The 22,451-nt window shown below is 36.3% G+C and overlaps 1 protein-coding gene across 2 annotated transcripts in view; it reads right to left on the bottom strand.

Moving 5' to 3' along the window:
• Nucleotides 1-22,451, bottom strand: part of LOC150085518 (uncharacterized) — a 384,896-nt gene that overhangs the window by 10,808 nt on the left and 351,637 nt on the right. For both annotated transcript variants that reach the window (XM_090373310.1, XM_090373309.1), the window contains 2 exons: nt 19,888-20,067; nt 15,897-16,021 (listed from right to left, as the gene is read on the bottom strand). In XM_090373310.1, the coding sequence (XP_090229436.1) occupies nt 15,897-16,021; nt 19,888-20,067 (305 nt within the window). The remainder of the gene's footprint in view (nt 1-15,896; nt 16,022-19,887; nt 20,068-22,451) is intronic.

Raw genomic sequence — 22,451 nt, forward strand, 5'->3', positions numbered from 1 at the left:
ATTATAGAATCACTAATAGAATTACAAGCCAAGCTGATTAGGAATGAATTCCAGAAAAGTTCATAGCAAAATATCTTAACAGGACTATAATTATCACAATTAATAAATGGCACAGAAATCATCATTATCATCAGCCATTTTCAATCCACTGCAGGATGAAGGCCTCTCCAGCAACTTTCCAGTTCCTTCTGTTTTGAGCACTGGACATCCATTTACTACCCAAAAACTCATGAATTTCATCTATCCATCTCCGCCTTTGTCTTCCAGGTTTTCTTCTAGCTCCTCTTGGGTACCATTCTGTTATTTTCTTAGTCCATCTGTCATCATGTCTTCGAGCTATGTGTCCTGCCCAAGACCATTTTAGTTCTTTAGTTTTGATAAGAATGTCCTTTACTTGAGTTTGCTGCCTAATCCATGTGTTTCTCTTCTTATCTAACAGTCTGATTCCCAATATAATTCGTTCCATTCTTCGCTGTGTAGTTCTCAGCTTCTCTTCCATTCTTTTGGTGAGTGCCCAAGTTTCACTTCCATAAGTCATGGTGGGGAGTATACATTAGTTCATTATTTTAAGTTTCAGACAACTGGGATATTGCTCTTCAGTATCTGACGATATTTCCTGAATGCTATCCATCCAAAATTTATTCTTCTCTTGACTTCCAGCCATTTATCATTATTACAGCTAATAACTTGTCCCAGATAAGTATATGACTCCACCTTGTCAATTACTGTTCCTTCAATCATTATTTCCCTTTCCGTGGCATACTTGTTTATCATTACTTTTGTTTTAGCCATATTCATCTTTAGTCCAAAATTCTTACTAACTGTGCATAACTGATTAAGATTTTCCTCTAATTCTTTGGGATCGTGGCTTATGACCACAATGTCATCTGCAAATCGTAAATGGTTTAGGTACTCTCCGTTCACACTGACTCCTTTCTGCGACCAGTCTAATCTTCTGAAAGCTTCCTCAAGGGCAGCAGTAAACAGCTTCGGAGATATTGTGTCTCCTTGTCGAACTCCTTTCTCGATTTTAAATTTCCTACTGTCTTTGTCTAGTCTAATAAAGGAGGTAGCACTCTCATATATTTTCTTCAAAATCATAATATATGGAGTATCTATGCCTTGTCTTTCCAGTGACCGAAACATTGCCTTATGCTGTATGCAGTCAAATGCCTTTTCACAATGCACAAATGGCAGGCATAATGGTATTTTATATTCATTTGCTTTCTCCATTAGCTGTGATATTACATGAAGGTTATCTATAGTTGAGAATCCTGTCCTAAAGCCAGCTTGCTCTTTCGGCTGATTCTCATCAAGTATTCTTTCTAATCTGTTAGTAATGTAGAGTAACGTACCCCTTGTGAACAACTTGTAGATGTGGGATAACAAGCTAATTGGTCTATAATTTCCAATTTCTGATTTATCTCCTTTCTTATGCAGCAAAACTATGATTGCATTATTCCACTGCTTAGGCATCACACCTTTTCTAATGCACTTTGTGAAGAGCCTTGCCAGTTTTTGTGTTATGTCTCTTCCTCTCAATTTTAAAAACTCTACAGTAACTTCATCTTCCCCCAGGGCTTTCCGATTCTTCATTTTCTTAAATGCATGTTCTACCTCATCAGGAAGAATATCGGGTATGTCGTATGTGTTGCTACTTTGCAATCCATCTTCCCCACTGCTGGTATCATTCCCTCGCTCCTTGTATAATTCTCTATAGTAGTCTTCTGCTATCTGATTTATGCCTTCTCTGTTGTTTATAAGTACACCATCGCTATTCTTCAGTTTCATTATCATTTTTCTTTCTGTATTACTGCTCATGGCTGCTGATTTAAATCCTTTGTTTTCCCTTAATGCTTGTTCTACTTTTCTTGTGTTAAATCTTCTTATGTCTTCTCTGAGTCTCTTTCTAATGGCTTTGCATAACTCAGTATACTCAATTTTCTCCCTGTCAGTGTTTTTCTTGCTCTTCATTTGTCTTCACTTGTCATGATGAACCGTCTTCGGTTCATCATGACAAGTGTTTCTTGACTAATTTTTTCTTCTTTGGATTTCTGTTTCCCTATAGGTTTCTTGGGCTTTATCACTTTCAGAAATTTGTAATATTCCTCGTTGATATCTTGGTCCTGAGCAGTCTGCAGAAGCTCAAACTTGTTCTTAAGTTCCAGTACATACTGCTTTTTCTCCTCCTCTGTTATCTCAAAGACCTTTGTATTATTTACTCGAGTCACTTTTTTCCTTTCCTTTCCTATATTTATATCAAGTGTACATCTTACCATTCTTTGATCACTTCCAACATTTACCTTATTCAGGACGGTAACATTATTCACGATATATCTTCTGTTAGTGAGGATGAAGTCGATTTCATTAGTTGTTAATCCATTTGGACTCTTCCATGTCCAATTTCTGTTCACCCTTTTCTCGAAAAAAGTGTTCATTACTGACAGTCCTTGAGATTCTGCAAATTCCACAAGTCTTTCGCCTCTTTTATTTCTTTCACCAATTCCAAAATTTCCTATAGTTCCTCTTTCTGTGCTGTTTTGCCTTTTTCCAACCTTAGCATTGAAGTCCCCCATAATAATAGTATAGTGGGTTTTCTGCTCATCTAGAAGACTCTCAATTTCGGTGTACATTTCTTCAACCTCTTCATCATCATGGCGCGATGTTGGTGCATAAATCATTATAATCTTTAGCTTGTACCTCTTAGAAATCTTGAGTATTAGAAATGTTGTTTTTAAAATCTTTATGGATGAGAAACCCAACTCCACCTTCACTCCTTTCACTGTTTCCATTAGTGTACAGCAGATTTCCACTTGATAAACTTATAAGTGATTCATTTCTTCTTCTTGTTTCAGCCAAACCGATGATATTCCAATTCACATTTTCTAATTCCTTTTCCAGCTCTAATATCCTGTCTTCACCGATGAGTGATCCTACGTTATAACAAGCTAAGTTCAGTTTCCGTGCATGGCAGCCTGGTCGTACCCAGGGATTCTTAGTACCCTCTGCTTCCACTCTGATCCTCTCGCTGCCGTAAGAGGGAGAGTGAAAGCTGCTGGGGACTGAGGGCCATTTGTATTGTTGTGCTCTCATATGCTGGAGGGTTTGGTCTTTTCCTCTTCACGCTGACCAGGCGTCTTGAAGAGAACCACTCTACACGTTCGTTGCCACCTAAATGACGTAACAGGGCTTACCATCGAGCAGGTGTGCATGAGTGGATTTTAGGGAGGCAGGCCAACCGGACTTCTCCTAAATCTTCTGTAATAGAGAGATATTGGATCCATCAGTGTTTTAGGCTGAGTGTTTGATAACACACAGGATAACTGTTCCCCTCTAAGGGGCTTAGAGGGGAACAGGTATCCTGGCACAGAAATATTAATCCTAAATTAGTTATAGCTGAAGTACATAAAAAATAAAATATGACAGTCACATTTATTCTCTCTGTTCTCGCCAAGGTCATTTTGAGAGCTCGTAGATATGCATATAATAGGCACTTCCCTTGGAGCATATTACATATAGCTTACACTATAGAAAGGTTGTACCTATATTTGTTCTAAGGGCAGTAATTAATTTTTGAATTGAATTATTAAGCATTATTCACTCATATTAGGGTACCAACTAATTTCTTTCAAAGTGAGTTAAAATAACAGCCATTTTCAGCTGTTTTCTGTAATTGCTACAATTCAGCTTTCCACAATTAGCAATATTTCATGCTATTTTGACAATTATATACTATTGTCGGTTATTTTCTGCTACGAGGTCAGTGCTGTTTAGCTATCTATTCTCAGTAGTTTTCCAGCACTTTCAGTTATTTAACTAGTTATTTAAGTTATTTAACTTCAATTTTTACACAATTTATAACTGTTACTCAGTTTTTACCTATTTATAACTATTTTCATTTTTACGCAATTTATATTAATTCTAGCAATTTTCTATCGTTATCTTCGATTGAGTCAATTATTTATTTAATTGGACAAAGTAACCAAAAATAGGAGGGTGCTGCTATCTTTCCTTGTCTTATCTTGCAGCACTGTCTTATATTTGCACAATTTCTAATATTGTATGCTATGGTCAGTTATTTATTTTGGTTTTCAATTTTTTCAATTTCAATTTCTACTATTTTCTGCCTTTTTCTAACATCGTAGATAGTTTAATTATTTAATTTTTCCACATTTTCAGATATTAAACTTATTAAATATTTAATTGTCATATAATAACCAAAAGTGAGAGGGTGCTATGGTCATTTTTTATCCTATATCAGGCGGCAAACTGAGTTATAAATCCTTTAACTATGTTGTTCACAGCGAGAAGGTATTGTTCATTTTCTATTTATTTAATATCTTGACAGAAAGCTAATTCTGATTTTCTATTTGATCTACTATTTCAGTAATGGCTCATTTATTCTTATTATTTCCAAAAACTAATGTTCAATATTATGCCTTTATATTATTTTTATTCTATATTGTATTATTTTTATTTATATTATTTATATTATTTTTACAAAAAAACTTCTAATAAATAATGTATTTTCTATTCATTATTGGATGTATAAAATAAAGTACATCAGGTATTCTAAAATTTCTTCTATTTTACTTCAAATATCACTACATACTGTAATACCAGGGTCCTTACTAAAAGGTCAGGCAGTTACGCTCCTGGTAAATCTGAAGTATCTATATAGTATGCTGTTTCTATGCTTTTGCTTTCATTTTGCTAACTCTAAATTTTTATACCTCAAAATCTATTAGAGCAATCTGTGGGAAATTGAGGTCTATTGCTATCCTTATTCCTCCTCCTGTTCACCTTAATTTTGGCATAAGCTTCCCTTTTCACTACATAAATAAATAGTACTAATAAAAATTAATAGTTGGTACTCACTTTCATTATTTTTGTTTCATTTCCATTATTTTTTCACTGCTATCTGTCAGGCTAACAGTTATTCTGCCAGTTTGCTGCTAAATTTAACATATAATACATTATTATATTACAATATTGAAATTACATTCTTAGTATATTTTAACCCGGACAAATTGGCAAACAGAAACAGACAGCCTCAGCCAATTACTGAGAGGATGTATTGAGTGGAGCTAGACCTAGTTAACGTTCCATTCAATGTATCCATTAATGAATAATTTGCTATATTGTCATTTATTTTTATTATTTTATTATAATTTATATGTTTATTTATAGGGTACAACAATGAAGTCCAACTTCGGTTACCTAAATACTTGGCCTTATAGGTATATTTTTCACCCCAAATATTTATATTCCAAATTCTTATTAAATTTCATCTGTTGTATAATTCCCTTAGTATTCAGTTTAATAAATAATGTAATATATGTTTTACAGACTGATGTAATGTTCAATCATTATTTTGATGGAATTAATCTGTTCTGATATTCTTTTTCTGTTTTGATAATTCTGTATTTTTCTACATGATTTCACATATGTTTATATATATATATATATATATATATATAGAGAAAAATAGGTAATGAATGTGACTAGTAATGAGTAGGTGATATAATAAACCGGAAGTCGAAACAATAGAATAAAACTGGAAATCAAAGTCGTATAATAGACCAATTGTACCTGTAAAAATAAAGGTAAAAGCAATATATTAAAAAATAATACGTTAAAAGTTGTATGCTGCTAATTCAATGATTTTAATCTTTCTCAAGGGTCAGCCGTCAAAACCAAAGAAAGTACAGCAAGAAGTAAGGCCTCTGTTTCTAACATGAAATATATACATAGCATGTGGTAGATATAAAGAAACCAAGTTATAATATGAGTGTGTATGGAAGCCAGGTTAAGAGTAGCAGTATATATCTGAAATGTTGACGTATATTTCATGTCTGACCCGACAGAGGCAGAGAAATGATAAGTAGTAAAAATTACTAAATGCAGAAAGTAAAAGGTAACCGAATATGTATCAAATACTATTATACTATATATATATATATATATATATATATAATGTGCAGTTCTGCAGTGTATATGTTGCATTTAGGGAGAATTTACTCAGACATAGTAACATCTGGAAAGACAACAGCAGATCCTATACACGATTCAGACTTTGATGAATCTGTGTAAAATGGCACAAGGTCATTTTACACAGATGGATGAATGTTCACCTCAGTGTGCTGAATAGAGCTGCAGGTAGACAGATAATGGAGCATCAAACTTTACTCAGTTCTTAAAGGAAAAGCTGCATGCTGGAACATGAACATTGCAGGGTGGAAGGGTTTGCTGTGCTGTTTGGGCAACCTTGTCTATCATAACATGTAAATCTTATGTAGTGCTTGGACACGAATACTAAAAGGACAATTGGCAGTCTGATGGGTTTTGTATAAGTTTTCCCAACATGGCTCAAAAAGAGATGTCCATGTGGGATGGTGTCTGGCAGAGATTTCAGTTTTAAAACATATTTTAGAGACAACTGTTTAGTGGGTTACTGTCAGTGGGTTGAAGCAATAACAGTTGTTCATTTGCTTCCATATACAAACTCTGGGTAGTAGATATTCAAAATGCTCCAGCAGCAATATGGATAGCCTGATGATGGATGAGGTCCAGTCATCAATGGACACTGTTTCTTGTTGATGCATATACCTGGAACCTGGAATATTTTTTATATTGTACAAGTGCATGGTAGATGCAACTAAGGTGCATTGGTGCACACTCCAAGAAGTAGAGGAGAGAGCACTTTTTATTCACTCCATACAAAGTGCACTTGTGCATTTTGTATCCGAGTTGACGGATATGTTTAAGAAAAGTCAACTTTTTATCAATTATGAGTTGCAAGAATTTTGTGTCTAGCACTACCGAAATAGCATTTTGTCCAACCTCAATTCGGGTTCAGGATGAAGATTACATGTACAAGAAAAATGTATGTAAGTGGTCTTTTTCCCCAAGAACCTGTATCCATTAGTCAATGCCCAGGAGTTAAGGCAATCAATGATTTGTTACTTTGTTACTTACTAGTGTTTTCTTTCAATAACTCTCATATTACATGACTGAAAAAATATGTTAAAATTATCAACAGAGAGGGCACTATTTACAGTTGGAGGAAGTTGTTCTGTAATGGAATTTACTCTGATGGTGAAGAGTGTAATGCTTAAAACTGATCTTTGCAGTACATCCTCTTCTTGGCAAAAGGGATGAGAGAGTGTGGATCCTACACGAACTTGAAAATACCGATTGGCTAAAAAGTTTTTAAAAATGGCAAGATGCTTTCTAAGAGCAAGGCTACATGTTTTTTAAAATGCCAAATCTCCAAGTTGTATCATACTCTTTTTTCATATCAAAGAAAACACATGCACGCACGCACACACACACCGCACGCACGCATGCACATGCACACACGCACACGTATTGTTCTTGTTTTAAGAAAGCATCCAAGATGGATATTTCCAGGTCCAGAGTACCTGTATTTTCAGAAGCCACACTGCATGCTGGAGAGGAGATTATTTGATTCTAAATACCATATAATATGAGCATTGACCATTCTCTCCAGGATTCTGAACGAACAGTTAGTCGGAGTGACAGATTAATAGTTGTTAGGAATTTCAGGGTCCTTTCCTGCCTTAGCAAAAGCAAGAATGGTTGCCTTGTGTCAGGCATCTGGAAACTGCTCTTCAATAAAGATTCTGTTATACTGAAAGAGCAGGCGATCCATAGATTTTTGAGAAAGGTGCTTAATCATTTCATAATGAATGCCATCTGGCCCAACAGACTTACCTTAGAAATGGTCAGAGCTGTTTTTAGTGCCTCTATAGCGAATGGCCCATTGTAGGGATAAATGCCCTTTGATGTGAAATTAAGTGCCTGTTTTTCATTTTTGTTTCAAGACCAGGAACTCTGGGGAATAAGATGATATCACAGAAATTTAGAAAATTAACAAACCATTAAACAAAGTAACAAACCATTGAGTAACAAACCCCAAGAACATTACCTATTGTGGTTGGCCCTGCAATATTGCATTCATTATACTCTAGGATTAATGAAGGGTGAGATGTGTATTTTCCTTCAATTTTATGGATTTTATCCCAGATCACCTTAGTGCCAGTGAACTCGGTAATAGATGATGTGAAGCAGACCCATGATTCCTTTTGACTATGACAGCAAATGTAGCATGCTTTGGCTGATGCATGTTTAAAGGCTTGTTAATGGTTTGTTACTTTGTTTAGATTGGCCATGGTAGGATATTGTTGGAATATTCCCTAAGCTTGTTTTGAGCCTTTTCTGCTGTTGTGCATTCTGCATTCCACCATGATTTGGGAAAAGATGGAAACCAGATGTATGTTTTTAGAATGACAGTTGCATGAACAATATTTTCTGTGATGTATGTCACTGCAACGCTGATAGGCTCCCAATTGACTGCAGTGATGTTAAACTCTGCCAGATGTTGAAAGGCAATCCAGTTAGTCTGATAAAATATCCACCACAGTAACCTTAAAGGAAGACACAGTCTCCCACTAATTAGGGTGTTTATCACAGGAAAGTGGTCACTTCCATATGGGTTCTCCTCCACCTCCCAAATAAGTGAAGGGAAGAGAGAGAAGGGGAGCAGATAGAAAGATTAATGGCAGAAACTGTATGGGTAGGCATGTGTAAGAAGGTGTCAGTTCCCACATTTAAAAGGGAGAGGTTACTGTCAGTGGGCATAAGCTCTATGACACATCACCTTCTATTAATATTAAAATTACCCCAGAGGGTATTATGGCCGTAAAAATCTCCAAGAAGCAGGACAGGGGAAGGCAGCTGCACAACGAGATAACAGTCTGGGAGATGTTAGTCTCAGGTGGAAAATAAATCAAACAGACTGTTAATAAAAACCCTATCATAAGAAAATTGCTACTGTTTCTACGTTGGTGGAAAGAAACACAGGTTGAAATGGGCCTGGTTGCCCACAAGGATAGCAACTTCTCCACGGACAGATCCATCCCCAGTTCTGTACTTATGTATGATAGTAGCATTATGAAAGGAAGGGTTTTCATTTGCCTTCAAGTATTTCTCCTGCAAGCAAAAGCAAATTTGCTCATGCTTTTGCAGGAGTGCTTTGATATCATCAGTATTTTGATGGAATTTAAAAGATGGAATTTAATTTGGGCTTGATGAATCTGTTGATTGGCTTCTGCACTATTCAGGGCTTGTTTTTCTCAGCAGCCTTGGATTTATCTTTTTTGGGGAAGTTGGGATGCTGTCTTGGGTTCATTTCTTCCTCTGAAAAAAAGTTCATGACTGAGTCTTCTGTCACCTCCTTCTCCCTCTACATTCATTTCTTCTTGAGGTGGTTGGGGTGGTTTTGACTGCTTTTCCTTGCCATGCTCTTTTGGAGGAACTGCTGCAGCAGGAGGTATTGATATAGGTGTGGCAAATGATTGGTGCTTTTGAGTTGGTTTTAATGAACTCAATAAATGGTAGGCAAGAGGAGTGAATGACTCTGATGGCAGTACGGTCATCCTAAATGATGTTTATGAAGTTTGTGTCCTAAATGATGCAATTTGCAGAAACCTTCTCGACATATGAAGGCTTTCCACTTTGGTTGGATGCATTTTCTGGCCTCTTTGGTTTTCTTTTGTTTCCATCTGCCACTGGCATGTTTGAGCATATGCAGGGTGCCCTTCTTGGTAATTTGTACAAATTGCCTTAGAAGCTAAACATTCTTGGCTCTCATGGTCTCTGACACCACTTTGAGCACAGGCAGGGGAGCCATAATAAGCCATTTGCGAGTGGTTGTACATAATGGCATTTAAAACAGCTTAGTGGATTGGGAATGTAAATCCTTACTGGGCAGTTTAAGGAGCCTGCCTTGATGGAACTTGGAGGATGTAGGGGTGTTAAACTTTAGGATGTGAAATTGCATATGAACAAGATTCCCATCCTTTTCACTTGACAGCTGTCACAATTTGATATTTCAATTCAGAGCAGATTTCTTCTTCAAAAACATGAAGTAGATCCCACTATGATAAGACACACTGAGAAGGGTTCAGAGTTTTATGGAGGGTTAAGATGACAGGTATTTCCCACATCAATGTGGCTTTCAGAATTTTCTGGACATGTTTTGAACTTGCAGCCTTAACTAAAATGTCTACAGAATGTAGTCTTTTCATGGATTTTGGAGATCCTGCCAACCCTTCTAATTCTTTCTGGATGAAGAAGGGTGACAGTTTCCCAACTACCTGCTCTCCAATAGCATGGAGAATGAGGAAAAGTCACTGATGGTGGCCTATCCTCAGTTCTAGGTCTTTTTGAATTAGTGCTATCAGTGTTGTCTGATTGTTCAGGTAGGGGGGCCTTGTTTGGGCTCCAGAAGAAAAAGAAGGATTTATATTACTCATATGAGTAAAATAAAAATTTCTGATGCCCTAAGTACTTCACCCATCCACCACGGGATACTCACTTATGAACTAGCAGGTACTGTGTATGCCAATGAGATGCCAAGTTCTCTTAGAGCATATCATATTTCCAATAAGCCTTGACCCTGTCCCAGGGAAGAAGGCTTATTGGAATGCAGTTGACCCTAGCAGTAAGAACCATCCTTCAATTGATCTCAGTTGAGCCAGTTCAAGATCTCCCATCTTGTCGAAGCAGAGGTCAATGTGGTGTATTAAGGCTGAGCCCCTCAACTACCAGGATCCCCTTTCAGCGTTTCCATGGGTTACAGTGCAGAGCTGCACATGCCGCACTCCAATGACATAACCCCAGAACCAAGGTATGGGCATTGGATCCCAGCGATGTTAATCTCGAAGCACAGCAGCATTACTGGGAGGGTTAGGTGAAAGTGATGGTGGTAATGATTTGAAGTACATAGCAAGGTCAGGTCATTCTTGCATTGCAGTACTTGTAGAATATGATGAGAGAGAGAGAGAGAGAGAGAGAGAGAGCACTTAAATTGATTTGTAAAGACTGATGCATCAAGACTTGGGAAATGTACACAACAGTAGGAACAGGTTTTAACGTTTAAAACAATTCTGGACAATCTGGGATAAGAAAATTTTGTGCCATATGGATTCCACAAATGCTAATGAGACATCACAAGGAGCAGAGAGGGCAGACCTGTGCCAATTTTCTGAGTAGTAAGAAACTACTGGTGATAATTTTCTTGCCACAACTGTCACTGAAAGCTGAGACCTGGTATATCACTATGAGCTGGAGTCAAAGTAGCATAATGGTGGTAGTGGAGATTCACTGATAAAAAAAGAAATTCAAGAATCAGACATCCACTGGAAAAACCATGTGTTCAGATTTTTTGGGACAAAACAGTCATTATCTTTGTGCATTTCACACGACCAATTCTTCTTGCTATGTAGAGACACTGAAGAAACTCAAGACATTATTTCCACATCATGTCTTGAGCTTTTTTCACTCTTCCAAGAGTGAGACCATAGAAAAACAGAAAATTTTTCCTTCAGCATAACAATGCCAGACTCTATACAAGCATCCTGACGAGGGAGACCATTTTGGAAATCTGGTGAATTGTTCAGCCATACAATCCCATACAATCCTGACATTGCCCCATTAACTTTCACCTGTTTGGTCCAGTAAAGGATGATCATCATGGGGAACACTTTTTTGAAGATGATGCTTTCACTACGGCCATAAAGGAGAGGAACCTGAAAGTTGACAGTAAATTTTACAAGAGAGGAATGTAGGTTTCAGTTCAGCAGTAGAGAAAATATATACTAAATGGTGATGAATAGGTGGGAAAATGGGTAATCAGTTGGAGAGTGTAACATACAGTTTAAAATGGCATACTTGCAGTGATATTCAAAAATACCACTGCAATACCCTCTAATAATACCTCTGAATGCCCTCAAATTTAAGGAAGAATTTGTTTAATTCTTCCTTAAATTTATTTAAACTATCCACTTTTGCAATACCAAAAGGAAGTTTCTTCCAAAAATCAAATCCTATGGCTGAAAGCAAATTTCCACTAACTATCCTGCAATCAACTTTTCTCAATTTAAATTTATGCACCTATTTGTGTTATTTGAACAAGAGTAAAGATGGCATCAACATTTAGCTTACTCAATCTACTCAAAGCCTTAAAACATCTTAATCAGATCTCAGGTGTCTAGTTTCCAGATACTGCAATTTGCAAAATTGAAGTCTTTCTTGGTAAGAGTACTCTTTTAGTCTCCTCACTAATCTCATTGCTCTTCTATGATCCACTGCAAAAGAACCACATCCTTCCTAAATTGAGGCTTCCAGACCTGTATGTAGCACATATATGATGTGGTGGCTTCATCACTACCATATACAACGGAATAACCACCTCCGTATCCCTGCTGGAAAAATTCTTGTATATCATTGACAAAACCCCATGAGCTGCCCCAGCAATCCATCTGCACAGGTCAGAAAACTTCATACCTGACTGCAGAATTACCCCCACCTCCCCCCAGGTCTTTTTCATTCTTCATTCCCTTCAGTGTGGTAGAATACAATTTGCACATTGTGTTACTTTGGAAATAATGGTACTCTTATGACTACCACTGCATTTAACAAATGTAATGGTACACTTTCATAACAAATGTAATGGTACATTTACATAACAAATGCAATGTTAAATTTCAATTTAACATTGCATTTGTCAATGTTAAATTTCAATTGCCATTTCTCAGCCCATCTGCCTAATTTTTCTACATCTTGCTGCAGTAGCATACCCTAATTACTGTGATTAACCACCCTGTGAACCTTTGTATCATTTACAAACTTAAGACAATAAGTCTTCATCAATTAATAAATACTGAAAACCACAATAGGCCCAGCACTGAATCCCAGGGGACTCTACCAATAGCATTAGTGTCAAGCAGAGCAGCACCCACTGATAACCACACTCCGTGTTCTTCTTCTTTCTCAACCATCCCTTTATCCACAGCAGTAACTAGCCTCTAATGCCACCTCTCTGCACAGTTTGTACAGAAATCTTTCAAGTGGAATAGCACCAAAAGCTTTTCTGAAATTGAAGTACAGTCAGTCCTCGTATAGCACGATAGTTGTGTTCCTAGAAATCCTTGTGCAATATAAATAACAGGCTCTATGGGAAAAATAGGGTTAGGTGCCGACCACCCAAGACTGAACACACATTTGTAACCAAAACATTAAATAATTGTAATAAAATACATGTTCAAAACACGTCCAGAATTTTCTGGACATGTTTTGAACTTGCAGCCTTAACTAAAATGTCTACAGAATGTAGTCTTTTCACGGATTTTGGAGATCCTGCCAACCCTTCTAATTCTTTCTGGATGAAGAAGGGTGACAGTTTCCCAACTACTTGCTCTCCAATAGCATGGAGAATGAGGAAAAGTCACTGATGGTGGCCTATCCTCAGTTCTAGGTCTTTTTGAATTAGTGCTATTAGTGTTGTCTGATTGTTCAGGTAGGGGGGCCTTGTTTGGCCTTCAGAAGAAAAAGAAGGATTTATGTTACTCATATGAGTAAAATAAAAATTTCTGATGCCCTAAGTACCTGACCCATCCACCACGGGATGCTCACTTATGAACTAGCAGGTACTGTGTATGCTAATGAGATGCCAAGTTCTCTTAGAGCATATCATATTTCCAATAGGATATGCTCTAATTTATAGTCGTAATAAATTATTTTGTTACGACTATTATTGTAATAAACAATTATTGTATCGCACAATTATCGTAATAAAATATGTAAGTATTTTATTATGACTATTATGAATAAAATATTGCTAATGCTTTTGCTTTTATCATAAACAAACTTGTTTTTTTGTTTGATTTTCTATCCAAACAGATGACAGTTGTTCCATCTCTTCTAATTCTTTGTGTCTTGATCTAATGTATTTTAATTACACTTGGAGTTTCCTGCAATGAAAGTTGTTTTAATTTTCTCTGCATTCTTTCTAATTCTCGGCATTGCCTCATTTAGGCCAGTAGCATGAGCAATATCACATGGTCTTAATTTCGTTCAAAGTGTTTCAAAATTTCATATTTTTTCTTTATCAACAGAGGCAGACTGGTCATAAGCTTTACCAGGGAAACCCCGGTGGTCCGGTGTATTTTGGCCATAAACGCTAGTATGAGGCGGCTACAAATTTTCCCGGGTAAGAATTTTTGACCCAGTCCGTCTGTGCTTATCGATATTACTTTTCTTTTTCTCTATGAATCTGTAGTGTCTTCACCAGGACGCTTCCTTTTCACACCTTTTAAGTATGTTACTCATTTTTAGGGAATAAAGCACAATTACAAAATGAGGAGACACGCTTGATACACATAAACAAAGCTGCGTGCGTGTAGCAACTGAATAAACAACACCGTAAAGGGAAAGACACACTAACACCTCACTAGCTCACATTTTACTAAAGCACATTTCTAGGGGTTACAACCATAAAACAATAAAAACTATTTCCAGCTGTGTTTCTGCTAGTTTGTTATTTGGTTTTTTTTTTTTTTAGGAGCATTAGCAACTAAGGCCATATTATTCCGGGGATATGCGATGGTCATTTCCTGACCTTTCGTATTTGGTGGTCACTGGCTCGAACCCCGGTCTAATCAAGAAGCGTGTGCTATGCACTACCCACCTGGCTACAGAGGTGCCGTTTCTGCTAGTGGAATCTGTTATCAACTGGTAGTAAACTCGATCTAATTGCATTTGCAATAATACCGATAGCTGGAATTGTGTGGGTTTTTACGTTATTATGGCGAAAAGCATTTCCCCTTCACTGATATAAAAAACATAAATACATTTTCAGAATCTTCTCTTCATTGCTATCGTGTTGTGTTCAGTTGGGGCGATTCTGCATTCAACTGCCATTTCTTGTAAACACAAAAGCAAATTGTGCATAAACGACTTCGGTTCGTGTTATATACGATATCATTCTCCTATTTATAAATCATGTATAATTGAATTCGTGTAGTGTAAACACGTGTTATACGAGGACTGACTGTATATGATGTCAAAATTATTTCTTGCATCCAGTTTCACTGTTACTGTTTCATATTACCTGATCAGATTGGTCAGGCAAGATCATCCTTCAACAAATCCATACTGTGATTGCCATATTGCATTGTGATTGCATTGCTTTGTAGATGGTCCTTCATTACTCCTTTAAAAAGTGATTCCATTATCTTCCTCTGAAAAAAAGTGTACAGTGTCAAGTGCACAGGTCTGTAATTACTCCGTTCACCTTTTGATTCCCCTTTGTGAATGGGGTAGATATTTGCACATCTATAGATCCACAGAGATCTCCCTTGAATCCAAGAATGGTCTCAAAGGTTTTTTTATTTCTTTTGCTGCCTCTTTTAATTTAATTGGACAGATCTCATCCGTCCTGTGGTGCTTTATTTACTTTTAGCTTCAACAATTTCTCCTCCACTTTCCTGTCAGTTTTCACAAAATTAGTTAGCTCTCTACTAGAATTTCATATACTTCTGACATTACCATCCCTAAAACATTACTCACATGTGAATGGAGATGCAAAATATCTATTCAGTCTGTCAGCAACCTGAACAGGATCATCAACAGTTATACCGTTTATATCTAGTGGACCAAAGTGATTCATCCCTTTCCTTCTAGTGTTAATATAAGTAAAGAAGACCTGCTACTTTTCTTTGCATTCTTTGCCAGAGATTTCTTGTAACTTGCCTTAGCTTGCCTAAACCCTCTTCATGACTTGATTGCATACTGATTTATATTTTCCGTAGGTTTCTGTATCTTCTGATAATTTACATGCATCTAATGTATTTTTTCTCTGCCACTAGGCTCAACAGTATCAGTTAATCTGACATCAATTCAGATCTAAGCCTTGAACAGTATCTTGTATTTCTAAATAATGTTAATAAATAAGTTAATTGGTAATAAAATTCTGAATTATAAACTAACAAATATCAACAAACTTTGAAAATATATTCTCCTACACTTGCCTCATTAGCAGCAGCAGTAAGAGGTAGAGGCTGATTCAACTGGTCACCTATTCCAAGCGCTAAATGTAAGTCTTTCTGCATATGCTGTAGAGGCATATTTGTTGGGAATGTGCCTTCAATTATTGCTGAAGAAGAATAAAGTTTCAAAATTATAATTCAAAGTCCCTTTAAAGATAAACAGAATATTTCATTAATAAATAATTTCAATAAATAAAAATTAATTTAAAATGTTTAAGTTTTTAAATCAAGATTTTTTGAAAGATTTACAACTAGAAAGATTTGTATGACTTAACTTAGCAAAATAAACTTACAAAAGTATAATTTTGCCTTCATAGTTAAAATTTATTACTTTAAGGCACTTGTAAGCAGTTCTTACATCCAAAAATGGTGCAGTAAAGAATTTCATCATACAGCTTTTTAAAGGTTAGTCTCCAAAAATCATAAATCATAATTAAGATGGTTGAAGACCACACAGGACAAATGTAGTTTGTTTTCTGAAGGAACATATTAATTATAGGGTCATCTCTAATTGACATCCAGAATGATATAGAATCAGATAGTACCAACTGTCATACTTGCTGCATCTGAAGATCAAAAGTGTGGTAAGTACTCTGCTGCTTGTCACTAGTGGTCAGAGGTTAATAATCTAAACAAAATTTTGAAAATTTAAAAATTGAGTTTAGATTTATTAACCCTCTGACCAATAGAGCCTAGTGCATCCTTTCACTTTTCATTAGATCTATGCTGTCAAAATGTGTGGAGAAAAATTAAAAATACACTAAAAAAATTTGATGTATTTTTAATTTTTTGTTGGTGGAATGCAATTATCTTCTATGTCTTAATTTACTTTAGTTTCAACTAAAATTATATAAAGTCACCAGTACCAGATAGTGAGATAAGACATCAATTCATCAAATAAAAAGTAAGTCATCAAATATTGATAAATCAGCATATCATTTTTGTTTGTTTATTTGCTTTGGGTTTTTAAGGTGCATCACTTACTGAGGCTTTAGTGAGCCAAACTCTGTAATCTGGGACTTTTATTCAGAATATTTGTTTACCAGCCTATTCATATGGTATAGACCAGTGGTTCTCAAGCATTAGGGTCACAACACAAATTTGCAGGGGTTGAGTGGTCTTTGCTAGTTCAACGATTTTTTCCTCATTCTCTCAATCCTTGACTACACTGTAGTGGAATAGTCAATACAATAATTATAAAATGCAAACATTTAAGCAAACATTTGAAAAGATACCCAAAACAGTTTTTTTTTAACTTAGTATTTATCTGTATGCAACTATGCCAGTCTCATTTTGTATGGCTGTGTGGAACGAGCCATTGTTAAGATCCAAGACATTAAATTTCTACAATAAAATTCTAAGAGACACTGTATATTTTAACACCATGTATTTCCATGCAGACAGTCCTTAGCATTGTTGTGCTTTTTGCCTTGGTTGCCATATCAGATTTTATTATAAGTGAATTCCATCTCAGATTTTATTGTAAGTGAATTCCATAAGTCCAACATAATCAAGTATAATCTTGTTTGAAATGAGGTAGGGTTACTTAACTTGTTAACTTTAATTGAAGTGGAGCTAATTTTATACACTTATAATTTTTTAAACTTTTTAATATAAAAAAATCGTGTATTATTTTCGATTTCAGCAAACACCCTTTTAAGCATCAAAAGCAATTAAGCCTTCAAGTGTGGGTTCACTAGTATTTTGAAAAGGGGAAGACAAAGCCTCAGTGTGTTGTCTGAATGTCAGTTCTATCAATGGAACTGTTGAAACAAGCTGGAGCGGCATCTTAAAAAAAAAAAAAAAAAAAGACGCTAAACTGCAGCCATTATCAACCCACTACAGGATGGAAGCCTCCTCAACAATTCATGTTGAGGGAAATGGACCATAATCTGCCACGCTGGTCCAGTGCGGGTTGGCAGATCGACCATATTTAGCAGTCAGGGGCTTGAACCCAGGTCTACTCAAGGAGTGTGTGATACTGCACTCCCGCCCCTGACCACTCAGCTATGGAGGCCTCAGCGGCACCTTAAGAGACACCATCTCAAACTTTCAAACAAAGACTGATTACTTCAAGCTGAAAGAAGAGAATTTGAAGCAGCAAAGGCTAGACACCTATGGTGATTCTGGCATTTCGCATAGGGCTCATCATTCAGCACTGAAAGCAAGTTACGAGGTTTCTTTACTTATTGCGCAAAAAAAGAAACCACACACCACTGCTGAAGAACTCATAATTCCAGCAGCAAAATTAATGTTGTGAACTATTAATTAAAATTAATTAATGGTGCACAACATGCTTGGTAAGGAGGAAGCTGAATTATTGGACCTGTTGTTGTTATTTGGTTTTTAGGAACATTAGCAACTAAGGCCATATTGCTCCGGGATATGCGGTGGTCATTCCCTGACCTTTCCGCCTCCTCCGTATTTGGTGGTGACAGGTTCGAACCCTGATCTAATCAAGAAGTGTGTGCTACACACTGCTGCTCCTTCCCACCTGGCTACGGAGGCGCCTTATTGGACCAGATCTCACTGAGTAATTCAACAGTGAAATGACAAATTTTTGATACTGCAGATGATTTTAAGGAGCAACTGATTGGGGAGCTACAAACAATCATAGCGTGGAGTATTCAAATCGAAGAGAGTATTCCAAACAAACGATATCCCTTTCTGAGGTATTTGAATAGCATCTAGTTTGTGGATAGTCATGGTTTGTTGAAGGTCAATCTGCAGAGAAAACAATGCAACAATCTGAAACAGTGCAGATGCTATGCATTCTTATCTTAATCAGACAGCACAGATGGCAGGAGAAGAAGTTGAAATTTCCACTGGTAGTTGTTCCACTGATCTCAGTAAGGATAGGAACATGCATTGTATCTGTCAGAGCATCATATCAAGAATGCTGATGCAGCAGCAATGCAGAAGATACCCTAAGTTTTCTCTTAAACATCAACACAAATGATGAAACCTGGTTTCCTGTAAGACCCTCAAGGTATGAGCTGCAAGCCAAAAGTTCCTTGACTGGTTCAATGATATTTTAGTTTTGCCAACATAAATAAATAGCCCTACAATATACACAAGAGATCTAATATAACTGTTGTATGGTGTAAATATTATGTAGAATGATGTTGACCATTCCACATAATATTTACACCATACAACAGTTCTCCACATATTATTGACTGGGCTAATACCGCAGGACACATAAAATCACACAATTCCAAAAATATCCTAATTAACATGCAGTGATAAAAGTTCTGCTAATCCAATGAATAAAGCACTTGTTGCAGCAAGCAGATTCTATGTGTAGTTACAATGACACAAATTGACAAAAGCAGTATTATGATCTAGGAGAAGGGTTCTCAAATTGAGTCAATCTTCTTCTCAGGGAGTTGCGATGATTGTTACAAAATAATATTAAAAACAACCTTTAAAATTAGGCATAAAGAGAGTAAACTACATATTAAATTTTTTTGATAGTAGCAGTAGGAGGAGAGGAAGACACAAAAAAGAGAGGGAAGAGAGAGGGTCAGAAGTTCAAGAACTACTGATCTGGGAACTAACTTGCCAGGAATCATTGGGCCACCTTGATATGTGTGCACCAATAAATAAGAGTTGTGGATCAAGTGAACACTGCAGATCAGGTGCACTGTTGGCATCTGTCAGCAGGACAAGGTACAGTGCCATCCTGCATCACACTAGAAATGTGCAGATGCAGACCATTTAGAAGCTTTTGTTCTCCTATCCAGGTGAGCAAAATCCAAATATCTCATTACAGCAAAATATTTACACAATGAAATTGAACATGCAGGCTGTGGTACTGAACTGCTACAATACCACAGTTATCAGATGGTCTGCAGGATCAGACCTTGTAAAAGCCATTAGGAGAAGACATATGAAAAGGTATTTTAAATCCAAAAAAACATTGCAGAGTACATTAATATAAAATTACACATTTACAAAAATTTTAAAATACCTCTTCCTTTTTCTCTAATAGCTGGACAATTGAGTGCACCCAATTCTAGGACCTCCACCATATCTTTCAAAGAAAGGCCAGTTCTATCTGCTAGAGCCATTGCTTCTGCTAGACCAGCTAGCATAGTCCCAAGGATCATGTTGATAACCAGATTCATTTTGCATCCACTGCCTATTTCACCTGAAAGCAACAATAAAACTTTATCATTCCAAATACGCAAACAAACATGAACCAAATTTGAAATCCTGATTAAGAATAAACTGTGATCAGTAGTGGTTTTAGCAGTTTATGACACTACGTAGGAATACTATTTTTAGTCTAGCAGGTGTAAAAATATATCTTTATCATTATTACCTGCAAAGAAAAATTAACTGACAACTACATTAGATGTTAATTATGAGTTCTAATTTATACTTTTACTTTCACAAAACAAAAACAAAGGTGTTTCTTTAGAGAATTAATTTTAAAAGATATTGAAAACAAATATCTCACTGTTAAGGGCTGTTAGTTGGCTAAAGTTAACTTTAGACCAAGCGAGGGGGGTTCTTAACTAGGGAGATACACCTCTCTATAAGAGAGGAGGCCTCCCAAAATATATCAAAATTTCTTTTTGTTTCAACAATTTTTTTTTTTTTTCATCTGTTAATTTTCAAGTTGTTGTAAAGCACAAAGTGGCTTTAAACAGCCAAAACTGAACCTTCTAAAAACTGTTTTTTCCCATGCATTTAATTTAATTTAATAATAATTTCTCCCCCGATAGTATACTCCACCTTGTCACAGTGGAAGGAGGGGGGGTGCTTGCATGTCCCAATGACCCGGAGAGCTAAGTCGGCAGTAGCTTAGCTACTGGTTGACCCTCCCAAGCTGGACAGGTCAAAGGATAGGGGCCAAACTAAGAGAGATACCCTGGTCCTCCAGGTTGGGGGTTGCTGCAATGGGCTAGCTCTTCGTTCAGTGTAAAAAATACACAAATGTGAAATGACCTACAACTGGAAATGAAAATGGACTGCACTTTCGGAAATGACTCAGCAAATGGAAAAGGACAATTATTTTGGGATGCTGGAATATTCAAGGTCTTTCAACTAAAAGAAACTTTCTTCCAGATGAACTGCAAAAATTAAATTTAGACATTGTTGTGTTATTGGAGACAAATAAAAAGGGATGTGGAGAGGAAATAATGAGAGAATACTACCATTTTTAGAGTGGAGTCAATAAGAGTGAAAGAGCAAGAGCAGGAGGAGTTTCTATTGCAGTAAAAATGAAACTGAGACATCAGAAACTGGCAATTTATAAATGAAAGAATGATCTCATTGGATTTGACAATGTATGGGAGAGAAATATGTATTTTGGGAATATATGCCCTGACTAATGACGTCGCTGGTACCTTGAAGGATGAATTTTGGGAGAATCTGAGAGAACTAATAAAAAAAAATCCCTAAGAACAAAGAGATATTTTTAATGGGAGATTTCAATGCAAGAGTAGGAACTGAGCAAAACAGCAAAGTTATTGGATGATTCGGAGAGAAAGAGAGGAACGACAATGGAGATAGACTATTTAATCTTTGTGAACAGTTCGACTTGAGAATAAACAACACATTTTTGCAACACAAGGATATCCATAAATATACTTTGTCGCAGGAGACAAGACAAATTAGATCAGTTATAGGTTACATTATTTCAAAACATTCAGGGACATACGTATTGAAAGATGTCAGAGTTTACAGAGGAGCCAAATGTAGATCTGACCATTTTCTTGTTAAAACAACACTAAGGTGGAACTGGATTAAGAAAATAAGAGTGGACAACAGGATATATTACATCAATTTATAAGAAGGGCGATCGGAAAACTGTTCAAATTACAGAGGAATATGTGTCCTGAATCAGCTGTTCAAGATTCTTGGAGAATGGATCAGGAACCATTTAGAAGCCTGAATCGAGGTGTCAGAAGAACAAAGTGGTTTTTCAGCTGGGGGGGGGGGTCATGTATAGACCATATCTCAACAGTATGACAGATCCTTGAAGTCAATTGAAAGGAAAATAAATCTTTATGATTTTCATCGACCTTGAAAAAGCATATGACAGTGTTCCAAAAAAACTTTTATGGGGAGCACTGAAAGAGGCAAATATTGGTGGACAATTGATTAACATTATTAAGACAATTTATAAGAATAATAGATGCAGAATTAAAGTGCGATCAGCTTTGTCACCTGAATTTCACACTTCAAAAGGCTTATTACAAGGCTGTTGCATGTCACCAACACTTTTCAAAATTTATATCGACATCTGCCTAAGATCCCAGTCAAAAAAATGCAATAAAATGGGATTGTCAATCAATAAGAACATCTATATTCATAATTTACTTTTTGCAGATGATCAAGGTGGTGATGAAACAATCTATGACATGCAGACTATGCATGTCATAGATTGTTTCAGGAATATAAATGATGGGGTCTAAAAATCAATTTTAGCAAGGTTGAAATGTTGTCTTCAGGATCGGGACACATTCTAAAAATTGAAGGTTTTAAAATCAAACAAGTTGATAAATTCAAATATTTGGGATCAAT

This window comes from Mastigoproctus giganteus, chromosome 5 (genome assembly GCF_048544385.1).
Source record: "Mastigoproctus giganteus isolate SK-2022 chromosome 5, ASM4854438v1, whole genome shotgun sequence".
Lineage (NCBI taxonomy): Eukaryota > Metazoa > Arthropoda > Arachnida > Uropygi > Thelyphonidae > Mastigoproctus > Mastigoproctus giganteus.